Source organism: Tachyglossus aculeatus, chromosome 10 (assembly GCF_015852505.1).
Source record: "Tachyglossus aculeatus isolate mTacAcu1 chromosome 10, mTacAcu1.pri, whole genome shotgun sequence".
NCBI classification, from domain to species: Eukaryota; Metazoa; Chordata; class Mammalia; order Monotremata; family Tachyglossidae; genus Tachyglossus; species Tachyglossus aculeatus.
The window spans coordinates 57,484,030-57,497,806 of NC_052075.1; the positions used below are offsets into that span (position 1 = coordinate 57,484,030).

The window sequence follows — 13,777 nt, forward strand, 5'->3', positions numbered from 1 at the left end:
GTCCAGTTCCACCCCACAGCACAGTGCTCAGCATAAGGTGGGCGCTAACCAAATGCCGCCGCTATGATCATCCCCCTCCCTGATGCCCGGGGGGCGGAGGCGGGGTCGCCGGGGATGGGGGAAGCGCCTCTTCACAGTGGGGGCCCCCTAAACTGTAGTTTCACCGTGGGCAGGGAACATGTCCGTTATATGGTCATACTGAACTCTCCTAAATGCTTAGAACAGCGCTCTGCACACAGTAAGCGCTCCATAAGTACGACTGACTTAATCACCGGCCTGGGAGTCCAAAGGATCTGGGTTCTAATCAATCAATCGTATTTATTGAGCGCTTACTATGTGCAGAGCACTGGACTAAGCGCTTGGGAAGTCCAAGTTGGCAACATCTAGAGACAGTCCCTACCCAACAGTGGGCTCACAGTCTATAAGGGGGAGACAGAGAACAAAACTGAACATACTAACAAAATAAAATAAATAGAATAGATATGTACAAGTAAAATAAATAAATTAATAGAGCAAAATAAATAAATAGATAATAACAATAATGTTGGTATTAAGCGCTTACTATGTGCAAAGCACTGTTCTAAGCGCTGGGGGGGATACAAGGAGATGAGGTTGTCCCATGTGGGGTTCACAGTCTTAATCCCCATTTTACAGATGGGGGAACTGAGGCACAGAGAAGTGAAGTGACTTGCCCAAGGACACACAGCAGACACGTATAATAATAATACTTGTTATGCGCTTACTGTGCTCCAAGCACTTGCATCTGTTCCAAGATACAATTTACTCAGGCTGGACACAGTCCCTGTCCCACATGGGGTTCCCGCTCCTGATCCCCATTTTACAGATGAGGTAAGTAAGGCCCAGGGAAGTTTCGCGACTTGTCCAAGGACACGTGGCAGACACGTATCTTGTATCATTTATCTTGTATCTCCCCCAGCGCTCAGAACAGTGCTTGGCACACAGTAAGCGCTTAACAAATGCCATTATCTAACCTGGCTCCGCCACTTGTCCGCCGGGTGACCTGGGGCAAGCCACTTCATCATCATCATCATCAATCGTATTTATTGAGCGCTTACTATGGGCAGAGCACTGCACTAAGCGCTTGGGAAGTACAAATTGGCAACACATAGAGACAGTCCCTACCCAACAGCGGGCTCACAGTCTAAAAGGGGGAGACAGAGAACAAAACCAAACCTACCAACAAAATAAAATAAATAGGATAGATCTGTACAAGTAAAATAAATAAATAAATTTATTTATAAATAATATTTAATAATAATAATATTTAAGGGGCACTTCCCCGCCCCTCAGCCGGGAAACGGGGATGAAGACCGTGAACCCCACGGGGGACGGTGACCGTGTTCGGCTTGACGGGCTTGTTATCCACCCCGGCGCTTAGTACGGTGCCTGGCCCATAGTAAGCGCTTAACTCCCATTAAGAAAAAATAATAATAATAAAGCGATCGACAGCGCTGCCTCTCCACCTCGGAGGGACGCGTCGGCGGATCGGCTCTCCGAACCGTCTTCTCGGAAGCCTCGTTAGCGCCGGGCTCGTAACGAACGATTTATTGGCCTCCCCTTCCCCTCTCCCCCCACCTTTAAATGGCTGGGAGGGTTGGGGGGGAGTCTCAGAGCCCCCGACAGTGGGGAGTAACAACGCCGCTCTCGCTCGTCGCGGCGCGGAGCCTGTTAAATATTTACAACGTAGACAGCCCGTGGCTGGCCCTTAAACAGCCAGTTGTGAGTTTGAATTTTTGCACGCATAAATCCAGGGCGGGTTTCTCCCGGCAAATCGCCGGAAGACTTTCCTAACAGCTCCGGGAGGCTCGGCGGGTCCAGGGGAGCCGTTCCGGGCCATCTGGTGATTACTTATTATTATTTATACGGGCGCGGTGGATGTACACACAGATGCGTTATGGACCCGCGCACGGAGACGGGGGCTAACGAGGCCCGGAGACGGAGCGTTACTGCTGAGCCAGTCGATCCGCATTAAAGATCCGCATTAAAGACTCAACGCCGCCTCTTTACCGGGCCGAGGGAGCGTCGTCGCGGGGCTGGGTTGCGGGTCTGCGCGGGTGTTGTTGCCAATCTGCAGCCTCAGCGAAGTGCTCGACGACAACAACAAAAAGATTCCCGCCCGGACGGCGGGGGGGCTCTGTCCCACCCGAAGCGTGTCTGTCTAACCCAGCGTTTGGTGCATCATCATCATCAATCGTATTTATTGAGCGCTTACTGTGTGCAGAGCACTGTACTAATCGCTTGGGAAGTACAATTTGGCAACCTATACAGTCCCTACCCAATAGTGGGCTCACAGTCTAAAAGGGGGTGCAGTGCTTGGCACGTAGACAGCTCTTAATACTACAATTATTATTATTGCGGATTCTCCGGGAAGTCTTCCGAGTCATTGGGGGGGTCCAGAGGGAGGTCTCGGTGGGCGGGATCGGCCCGGCATCGGGTCTCGGGCTCCGGTGGGAAGCAGGCGAGGGGAGGCCAAGCCCCCTGTGCCGGAGGGAGCCCCCTCGGAGGGCGGCATCGTCGGGGCCGAGGACGGCTGTGGGGTCAGAGGTGGCGGCGGGGCGGGGCTGGGGTCCACCCCATCGCTCAATAAATATAAAGGAATGAATGAATCAGAGGTGGGGGCCGGTCCCCGGGACGGAGAGAAAGGATCTGGGGTCGGGGGTGGTGGGGAGGGAGGATGGGGCCAGCAAGCTCTCAACCAAACCCCCACCTTGCGGGGGGCATGCCCTGCCCTTCTCGGGGTGGCGGGGAGAAGGGAACAAACCGGAGCCTCCTTTTTTTACCGGGCTCTCCGGAGTGCTTAGTAATACTAATAATGACGGTATCTGTTAAGCGCTTACTATGTGCCAAGCGCTGGGGTAGATACGGGGTAATCAGGCTGTCCCACGTGGGGCTCACGGCTTTAATCCCCATTTGATGGACGAGGTAACTGAGGCACAGAGAAGTAGCCTGCCCAAGGTCACACGGCAGACCAGCGGCGGTGGTTGGATTGGAACCCACGTCCTCTGACTCCCAAGCCACTAAGCCACGCTGCTTCTCTCGCTGTGCACACAATAAGCAAAAGCACACAAAAGCTCCCCCTTTTAGACTGTGACCCCACTGTTGGGTAGGGACTATCTCTATATGTTGCCAACTTGCACTTCCCAAGCGCTTAGTACAGTGCTCTGCACACATACGATTGATGATGATGAATAAGCACCCAGTAAATAATACGGTATTTGTTAAGTGCTTACTACGTGCCGGGCACTGTGCTAAACGCTGGGGTGGAAGCGAGCCAATTGGGTTGGACTCAGTCCCTGTCCCACGTGGGGGCTCCCAGTGTCAATCCCCATTTTACAGGCGAGGTGAGCGAGGCCCAGAGAGGTGACCTGCCCAAGGTCACACGGCAGAGGGCCGGGATTAGAAACCTTCTGAATCCCGGGCCCGGGCTCCGGCCGCTACCCCACGCTGCTTCCCGCCCACTGACAGATGGGCTGATGGATTGCGATGCCTCCGCCTGTCCCGGCGGAGGGGCAAACCTGGTATTCCCGGCCGGCCTGAATCCTGCAGACGATAAAACACGCACCTCGAGGGCCCGCGGCCATTTAACCGATCCCATCCGCCGGGCGGCTGTCTCGTATATTTCGCGGCGATGGAGATGGACGGGATGGCGTCTGCGGCGGCGGGGCCGGAGCGCTAAACGGGTCCGGAGGCTGCGGAAGTGCCAGGCGCAAACCCGGCTCCGGCGCCGCCGCCGCGCTCGACCACCACCGGCTCCGGCGGACACGGAACCGGGGCCGGAGAGGGGGGATCATCCCAGGGACGTCGGTCGGGCCAGAGCTGTGGAGGCAGGGGGGTGGCTGCCGGCCCTCCGGACTTGGCTTTGGACGGAGATGGGGAGGGGAGTCCTCGGCCCGGCCGGCAAGCCCAACGACAGGGCTGCGGGTGGCTCCCGGGGTCGGCGGGGGGGCACACAGATGATCTGAAGGGTGGGGGGACATTTGCAAAGGGCTGCCGCTCTACCACCTCCCCAAAACCGGGGGTCACGGCGGGGGACGGCCTGGTCCCATCCTCCCTCATCTTTCCCTTCCACGCGAGCTTCTGCCCGTGGCCCGGGCGGCCCCTTAGTAACCGGTCACTCCCCCAGCTCTCCCGGGTCCCCTCATGCCCCCCTCGGGCACGGGTGGGGTCCCGGCGGGGCGGGGGGCCCGCGCCGCCCCGTCACCTGTCTCTGAGGACGAGAGAGCAGGCGGCACGACCTTCACCAGCGCCCGAGGAAAAGATCGCGGGCAGCACTTTTAGAAGTCAGCTGTGCCGCATTAGACTTGCTGTCGGGAAGTCCACCGTGAACGGAATCCAAAAATAACAGCCATTAAAGACCTAGCAACCAAAACATGTTTACGTCTCCACCGAAGGCCCGGCGGCTTGCACCAGATCGGGGGCCGGCACGGTCTTCGGGGCTATTTCGGGCGGACTCTTCCCCTCGCCTCCCCCGGACGCCACGGCCCACCGGGGCGGGAGGCGGGGGTCTCCTGAGCCCCCTCCCGGATTTTCCCCGGTTGCTTTTCCCCCCTCCCACCTTGCTTTTCCTCGGCAGTCTCCACTCCCCTAGCTCCGGGGGCAGGTGGGGAGGGGTCTCTCTGGCCCGGGACCCTCTGGAATTAGGGGGAGGGCGGGACGGAGCCCTTAAGGGGGATGGCAACACTCCGTTGAAAGGGTGGTGGGGAGAGAAGAGGCAGAACTGCAGGCAAATGGAAAGCAGCGGCACACGTGGCCTGCTTAACCATTCTACTGTGTAAGAGCTGCCTGCGGCCTGAATTTAGTGGGGTGAAGAGCGGTTAAACCACCACTCGGCCCTGCCTCCCCAGAGGCCTGCTGGCTCCGTTAGGGGGGCACGTGAGTGGGTAAGGGGCCATCCGTGGAAGGGGAATCAGAAGGATCCGCAGCAACCGTCCCCTTCCTCAGCCGGACAGCCACCATTTAGTCTGTGAGCCCACTGCTGGGTAGGGACTGTCTCTATATGTTGCCAATTTGTACTTCCCAAGCGCTTAGTACAGGGCTCTGCACATAGTAAGCGCTCAATAAATACGACTGATGATGATTTAGTCCCCAGAGGCCCAGCCCGGGGCAACCCCAGGAGAGACTTGGGGGTCTCGGGGTGGGGGGAGGGATTGCGGCACGTGCCTGGGGAAGAGGAGGAGGCGGTCCCCCGTCTCCCCCCTCGCCGGGTCCCGCAGTTTCCAAATGCAGCGGAGGCGGAGGGCGAAAGCTAGCTGCTACAGCGTTGCTAGGAGCGGACGCCCCTCTTCCCGGGGACTGGCCGACCCCCATGTCCCGCCCCCAGGCTGGAAACGGAGCGAAGACCCCCCACAGACGACGACGGGGGGGATGCCAGGGCGCGCCCTCGATCCGGGCCACCCCCGGTGGGCCTGCTCGGGCTCGAGACCGCCACCGGCCCTGGGGTGGGCAGGTCTCCCTGGGACCGGAGATCCTCGGTGAGGATAATAATAATAATAATAATAATGTTGGTATTTGTTAAGCGCTTACTATGTGCAAAGCGCTGGAGGGAATACAAGGAGATGAGGTTGCCCCACGTGGGGCTCACAGTCTTAATCCCCGTTTCACAGATGAGGGAACTGAGGCACAGAGAAGTGAAGTGACTTGCCCAAGGTCACACAGCAGACACGAGGGGGAGGCAGGATTCGAACCCATGACCTGTGACTCCCAAGCCCGTGCTCTTTCCACTGAGCCACGCTGCTTCTCATAATAATAATGATGGTACTTGTTAAGCGCTTACGATGTGCAAAGCACTGTTCTAAGCGCCGGGGAGGTTACAAGGCGATCAGGTTGTGCCACGGGGGGCTCACAGTTTTAATCCCCATTTTCCAGATGAGGGAACTGAGGCCCAGAGCGGTGAAGTGACTTGCCCGAAGTCACCCAGCTGACAACTGGCGGAGCCGGGATTTGAACCCACGACGTCTGACTCCAAAGCCCGGGTTCTTTCCACTGAGCCATGCTGCTTCTCCGATGGTGACAGATGAGGGAACTGAGGCGAAGGGCGGGAGAGGAGTTGTCTCTATATATGTATATATGTTTGTACACATTTATTCCTCTCTATTTTACTTGTACATATCTATTCTTTTTATTTTATTTTGTTAGTATGTTTGGTTGTGTCCTCCGTCTCCCCCTTTTAGACTGTGAGCCCACTGTTGGGTCGGGACTGTCTCTAGATGTTGCCAATTTGTACTTCCCAAGCGCTTAGTACAGTGCTCTGCACACAGTAAGCGCTCAATAAATATGATTGATGATGATGATGGTGGGGGGGGGGGGCCCTGAAACCGTCATAAAGGCCCTCGCCGCGCGATGGGGAGAAGACGAGGGTTTCGGAAACAGCCGCCGGCCCCGGCTCCCGCGGCAGCCGGGCGGGATTCTTTTCGGTGAAAAATGCGACAAGGGCTGAGCGACTGGAGGAGAAGTGGGGGGTTCTCTGGGCCTCCTTTAAGGCCCGGAAGAGACCCCGCTAGTCGGGGTTCACGAGCGGTGGGCACTTTCTCAGCTGCCCCGCACATTTTGTGCACCTGGTTCAGAGGGCGTGGGAGGGGGGAGCACTGTGAGCCCACTGCTGGGTAGGGACGGTCTCTATATGTTACCAACTTGTACTTCCCAAGCGCTTAGTACAGTGCTCTGCACACAGTAAGCGCTCAATAAATACGATTGACGAGGAGGAGGAGCAGGAGGAAGAGGGGGAGGAAGGAGAGGACAAGCAAGACCACCCCCCGAGCAGCGTGGCTTAGTGGGAACTTAGTCGGAGTTCGTGGGTTCAAATCGCGGCTCTGCCAAGTCTCAGCTGTGTGACTGTGGGCAAGTCACTTCTCTGGGCCTCAGTGACCTCATCTGGAAAATGGGGCTGAAGACTGTGAGCCCCCCTGGGGGAACAATCTGATCACCTGGTAACCTCCCCAGCGCTTAGAACGGTGCTTTGCACATAGTAAGCGCTTAATAAATGCCATCATCGTTATTATTATTATTATTGAAGGGCTGGCGGGGGAGTCTTTCTCGGAAGCCTGGGATATTTCTGCCGTGCCGAAGTGTGGGAGCCCAGATGGGAGTGCGTGGGGGTGGGTGCGGGAGTAAGGAAGCAGTGCGGCTTAGTGGGTAGAGCTCAGGATGGGGACTCAGGAGGACCTGGGTTCTAATCCCGGCTCCGCCACGTCTGCTGGGTGAGCTTGGGCCAGTCGCGTCGCTTCTCTGGGCCTCACTTCCCTCATCTGGAAAATGGGGATGACGACGGTGGGCCCCTCAGGAGGACCTGGGTTCTAATCCCGGCTCCGCCATGTTTGCTGGGTGAGCTAGGGCCAGTCGCGTCGCTTCTCTGGGCCTCACTTCCCTCATCTGGAAAATGGGGATGACGACGGTGGGCCCCATGTGGGACAGGGGCCGTGTCCAACGCCATTCCCTTGTATCTACCCCAGTGGCGCGTACGGTGGCGGGCACACGGTAAGCGCTCGACGAACGCCGCGACTATCATCATCACGGGTGCGCACACGCACGTGTGGATGTGCAAGCGCAGGGGCACGTCGCCGGCGGGGAAGGGGAGGGCGTGCGTCCGCGTGGGTGCGGGCATCGGGGACGAGCCAGACGGGGCCCGGGAGTGCGGAAGGCCCGCGCTTCCTCGTAACTTGGATTTACCCGGGGGTTTAACCCTCCGGTCTGATTACCTCCGGCCAGCGCGTAAAGCAGCGGCTTTAAACTCTCTGCCTCCGCGATAAAACAGCCACTTTGATTCACAACGAGACAGTCACGATAAAATATAGCGTACACGTACCTGTCCACAGCCCGGGGCGCTGCACACAAATGGCCTGTCGTCTCCCATATTTCACACAGCTGAGCGGAGCTGGGGAGGAAAAACGGGGAGGGGGGAGGTGATGTTAAATACGTTGGGGGTGCGCACGGTGTCTGTGTGTGTGGAGGGGGGCACGCTCACACACACACACACACACACACACGACTCTCCCCTCCTCCCCCGAGTATTTCAGCGCTATCCAGCCCAGAAGCAGGTGTCCTTGGAAACGCAATCTATCAAGGGGGCCAAGGCGGTTACTCGGAGGCTCCAGGGACCCACCGCCGGGGCCCGGCTGATCTACCGTGTCTCGTGTGTCCGCCGCTGCTGCCGAGACGGTCCATTAGGAAAATTTAGATTTAAACGGCCGGCCCGCTCCGTGCCTTCCGGCGGATCGGCCCCCGCGGCTCCCCGCCGCAGAGATGGGAGGGGGGGATCTGTCGTTTTAACAACCGGGGGACCGCGGGATGGGGTCCGGGTCGGCCGCTCGATCCCGATTCCCGCCCGTGGCGGCGGACCACCCTAACGGCCGGCCTGCGAGGAGAGGGATTGGCACCGATGGGGGGAATGAAAGAAACCAACAAGGAAACCCAAAATAAAAGCAGCCCGACCTGGCCGGGTGCCCCCCGCCCACCCCCTTCGGCCCACCGAGAAATAGCTGCGGCCCCCCGCCCCTCCCCCTTGCCGATTCTATTTATGGCCACGTTTTTAAAAGCGGCAATAAACCAAATGTCATCTCTTCGGGGGGTTGCCGGCGGCTCAGCCAGGCGTCCCCCGGCCCCCCGTGCCCCCAAATCCCCGGTGCCTTTTTGGGGGTCAGCAGTCAGCACTTGGCCTGGAGGCAGAAGCCTGGTGGACCGTCTCCATATGCTGCCAACTTGTACTTCCCAAGCGCTCCATACAGTGCTCTGCACACAGTAAGCGCTCAATAAATACCACTGAATGAGTGAATGGAGCTGTCAGGGGGCGGGTTTGGGGGTGGAGAGGGGGCCGGGCCCGGAGGGGTCAGGAGAACAAGGGCTCGCCCAGCACATCCTGAGTAGACTGGCAGCCCAATGTGCCAGGCTGAGCTTGGGCCGCCCCACAGGTGGCATGAGAAGCAGCGTGGCTCAGTGGGAAGAGCCCGGGCTTTGGAGTCAAGAGGTCCAAATCCCGGCTCCGCCAACTGTCAGCTGGGTGACTCTGGGCAAGTCACTTCACTTCTCTGGGCCTCAGTTCCCTCATCTGTAAAAATGGGGATTAAAACTGTCAGCCCCCCCGCCTCGGGCCAACCTGATCACTTTGTAATCTCCCCAGCGCTTAGGAAAGTGCTTTGCACAAATACCATTATTATTATTAAGTGGGCGGTCCCCCGTGCTGCCTGGGGTCGGGGGGCTGGGGTGTCCACTGCAGACCTAGTCCGGGCTGCCCGTCTTGGGGGTCCCGCGACAGGGGCGGAGGAAGAGGGCACACATACACACACACACAAGCACAAGGACCCACACCCGGATTTATACAGCATTTAGCCGGGATACGGCGCTCCGGTAAATTGCGTTCCCGGAATGACCGCGTCCGGCTCCCACCCGCGGCGAGCTCGGGGAGAGCAGGAGCCCGGCTCCTGCGTTTGGCCGGGGGATTTGGGCCGGGGGCCCGGGCCTCGGCCAAACCCCGGCCGGCCCGGCCGGCGGAAGGGCTTGGAGATCTTGGGACGGTGCCTAGGGTCGAAACGGGCCAACGTCCCTGTAACTGGGCTCTGGGCCAAGAGGGAGGGGGCAGAGGTGCCAACGGTACGATGGGGTGGGGGGCGTTCCAGGCAACAGACCCCCCCTTCCATCTGCGTCCTCACCCTGGGCTTCAAGGCTGTCTATCCCCTCGCCCCCTCCTACCTCACCTCCCTTCTCTCCTTCTACTGCCCAGCCCGCAACCTCCGCTCCTCTACCGCTAATCTCCTCACTGTACCTCGTTCTCGCCTGTCCCGCCGTCGACCCCCGGCCCACGTCATCCCCCGGGCCTGGAATGCCCTCCCTCTGCCCCTCCGCCAAGCTAGCTCTCTTCCTCCCTTCAAGGCCCTGCTGAGAGCTCACCTCCTCCAGGAGGCCTTCCCAGACTGAGCCCCTTCCTTCCTCTCCCCCTCGTCCCCCTCTCCATCCCCCCATCTTACCTCCTTCCCTTCCCCACAGCACCTGTATATATGGATATATGGTTGTACATATTTATTACTCTGTATTTATTTATTTATTTATTTATTTTACTTGTACATTTCTATCCTATTTATTTTATTTTGTTGGTATGTTTGGTTCTGTTCTCTGTCTCCCCCTTTTAGACTGTGAGCCCACTGTTGGGTAGGGACTGTCTCTATATGTTGCCAATTTGTACTTCCCAAGCGCTTAGTCCAGTGCTCTGCACATAGTAAGCGCTCAATAAATACGATTGATTGATTGATTGATTGATTGATCTGCGTCCAGACCCTCCCCTGTCGGGGGGGCTGCCGGCCTTCCCTCAGCCCAGGAGGCTCGGGGACACAGTTGCGACGGTCTCCATCCTGCCTCCTCTTCCCGCCGGGCCTTCCGCTTGGCCACCTTTCCTCTCCCAGGATCACCGTGCTGCTCCCTCCTTGCCTCAGGAGCCCCCCGCCGTACCGCTCCCCTCACCCCCCACAGCCGGGCCCTCAAGCCACCGGACGGACGATCCCTTCGCTGATCTCGGAACGGGGTGCGTGAGCGGTGGCGGCCGGCCGTGAAGACCCCCCCGTTGAACGGCATCTCGCACGGACCCCGGCCGGGCTCCGGGCGGGAGGCCAGGGTGGTCAATGGCTGCCCTTCGCCGGCCGGTCACCCCCTGTCCCCAATCTCCCCCCCGTCGGCCCTCGCCCCCGTACGGTTCGGGGCCCACGAGGGAGACGGTGGGGCCGGGATCTGAGGAGATGTGGAAAATGGTGATGGCCAGTAAGGAGACGGCGGGAGTACAACTGGGAGGAGGGAGAAAGGACGGATAAGGGGAAGCCCTCCGGCCGCCCCCCAAAGATCCCGCTGCAACGAGACTCGGGAGTCCCCAGCTTCCCCCGATCCCAACCTCCATGGCTCATAAGGAAGCAGGAGGCAGGAGCGGGAATCCTGCAGCCTCATTAGAGGCCAGAGGATGGGGGGCGGAGGGGACCCTGAACTGAAGGGGCTTGAGTCTTCAGGACACCCTTGGGTGACAGACCCCCCCCTTCCCCTCGCCCAGACCCCCCAGAACCCTGGGGGGGGGGGCAGGGGCAGCGGGAATCACCCAGGCCCTTGAGACTTCTCCGTCCCTCAGTTCCTCATCTGGAAAACGGGGATTACGGCTGTGAGCCGCACGTGGGACGGGGACTGTGTCTGCTCCGATTACCCCGTGCTTAGTACAGTGCCTGGCACGGAGTACGCACTTAAATTTCATTTTAAAAAAAAAAGGGCGGGGGAGAGCTGGCACTGTAGCGGAAGGCCCAGCCAGGGAATGATTATTCACGAGCGGAAGAAACGGAATAAAAAAAAAAAAAATGAGCGTTCAGCCGAAAACAAGACACACGCACACGTATGAAGCGCACGCAGAGGGGAGACCGTGAGAGTCTCTGCACACTGTAAGCGCTCAATATATATGATTGATTGATATCTGCGCTCTCTCAAGACCCTTCAGAAAGGTCCCAGGGCAGCTGTGATAGACAGAGAGGCCCGGGGGGGAAGCGGTGGGGGTCCCCCCGCTTCGGTTGCCAGAGCGTGGGGCCCCTGGACAGGCTGAATGGCCCCCCCAGCCCCAGGTCACACCCCAACTAGCGTGGCTCAGTGGAAAAAGGCCGGGCTTGGGGGTCGGGGGCATGGGTTCTAATCCCACCACCGCCACTTCCCTGCTGTGTGACTCTGGGCAAGTCACTCCACTTCTCTATGCCGCAGCTACCTCATCTGTAAAATGGGGATTCAAAGTGTGAGCCCCACGTGGGACAATCTGATTACCCTGTACCAGTGCTTTGCACATAGTAAGCCCTTAACAAATACCATCATTATTATTATTATTATTATTACTCCAGTGCTTAGAACAGTGCTTGGCACAGAGTGTTTAATCAATCAATCAATCGTATTTATTGAGCGCTTACTGTGTGCACAGCACTGTACTAAGCGCTTGGGAAGTCCAAGTTGGCAACATATAGAGACGGTCCCTACCCAACAGTGGGCTCACAGTCTAGAAGGGGGAGGCAGAGAACAAAACCAAACATACTAACAAAATGAAATAGAATAGATATGTACAAGTAAAATAGAGTAATAAATCCGTACAAACATATATCCATATATGCAGGTGCTGTGGGGAAGGGAAGGAGGTAAGGCAGGGGGGATGGAGAGGGGGAGAGGAAGGAGGAAGGAAGTTTTTAACAAATACTATTATTATTATTATTATTATTATTATTATTATTATTTTATTTCGCTTCAAGGGCCGAGGCTGGACGTGGAATTGGAGCCGGGCCCTGGGCTGGGGTGAAGGCAGGACCTGTCTGCTGCCCTCGGGGAGGACCGTTGTTGGGTAGGGACCGTCTCTATATGTTGCCAACTTATACTTCCCCAGCGCTTAGAGAAGCAGCGTGGCTCAGTGGAAAGAGCCCGGGTTTTGGAGCCAGAGGTCATGGGTTCAAATCCCGACTCTGCCGCTTGTCAGCTGGGTGTCTCTAGCTCTCTTCCTCCCTTCAAGGCCCTGCTGAGAGCTCACCTCCTCCAGGAGGCCTTCCCAGACTGAGCCCCTTCCTTCCTCTCCCCCTCGTCCCCCCTCCATCCCCCCCATCTTACCTCCTTCCCTTCCCCACAGCACCTGTATATATGGATATATGTTTGTACAGATTTATTACTCTATTTATTTATTTATTTTACTTGTACATATCTATTCTATTTATTTTATTTTGTTAGTATGTTTGGTTTTGTTCTCTGTCTCCCCCTTTCAGACTGTGAGCCCACTGTTGGGTAGGGACTGTCTCTAGATGTTGCCAATTTGTACTTCCCAAGCGCTTAGTACAGTGCTCTGCACATAGTAAGCGCTCAATAAATACGATTGATTGATTGATTGATTGATTGATTGGGATCCCACTCCGGTCGGAGCAGGCCGCAGGAAAGGTGGAGGGGCATCTGGGACACCGGGCATTGGGAGCCCGGGTTTTGGGAGACGCAGTCTCAAGTGTGGCTTAGTGGAGAGAGCCCGGGCTTGGGAGTCAGAGGAAATAATAATAATAATGATAATAATAATAATGATAATAACAATAATAATAATAATAACAATAATAATAATAATAACGGCATTTATTAAGTGCTTACTATGTGCCAAGCACTGCTCTAAGCACTGGGGAGGTTACAAGGTGATCAGGTTGTCCCTCAGGGGGCTCCCAGTCTTCACCCCCATTTTCCAGATGAGGGAACTGAGACCCAGAGAATAATAATAATAATAATAATGATGATGATGTTATTTATTAAGTGCTTACTATGCGCAAAGCACTGTTCTAAGCGCTGGGGAGGTTACAAGGTGATCAGGTTGTCCCACGGGGGGGGCTCACAGTCTTCATCCCCATTTTACAGATGAAGGAACTGAGACCCAGAGAATAATAATAATAATAATAATAATGATGATGGTATTTATTAAGTGCTTACTATGCGCAAAGCACTGTTCTAAGCGCTGGGGAGGTTACAAGGGGATCAGGTTGTCCCACAGGGGGGCTCACAGTCTTAATCCCCATTTTACAGGTGAGGGAACTGAGGCCCAGAGAAGTGAAGTGACTTGCCCGGGTTCTGGGAGACGTCAAGTGTGGCTTAGTGGAGAGAGCCCGGGGTTGGGAGTCAGAGGAAATAATAATAATAATAATGGCATTTATTCAGTGCTTACTATGTGCCAAGCACTGTTCTAAGCACTGGGGAGGTTACAAGGTGATCAGGTTGTCCCACGGGGGGGCTCACAGTCTTCACCCCCATT

General features: G+C 56.9%; 1 protein-coding gene across 2 annotated transcripts in view; it reads right to left on the reverse strand.

Annotated features, from left to right (window-relative positions):
• Positions 1-13,777, reverse strand: part of LOC119933580 (cyclic AMP-dependent transcription factor ATF-7) — a 70,102-nt gene that overhangs the window by 35,786 nt on the left and 20,539 nt on the right. The window contains exons 1-2 of one of the 2 annotated variants that reach the window (XM_038753124.1): positions 8,142-8,227; positions 7,823-7,891 (exon numbers count right to left, since the gene is read on the reverse strand). In XM_038753124.1, coding sequence (XP_038609052.1) covers positions 7,823-7,870 — 48 coding nt within the window. In that variant the 5' untranslated portion in view covers positions 7,871-7,891; positions 8,142-8,227. Of the gene's footprint in view, positions 1-7,822; positions 7,892-8,141; positions 8,228-13,777 lie in introns of those variants that run through there. The other variant, XM_038753123.1, reaches the window with a different exon arrangement.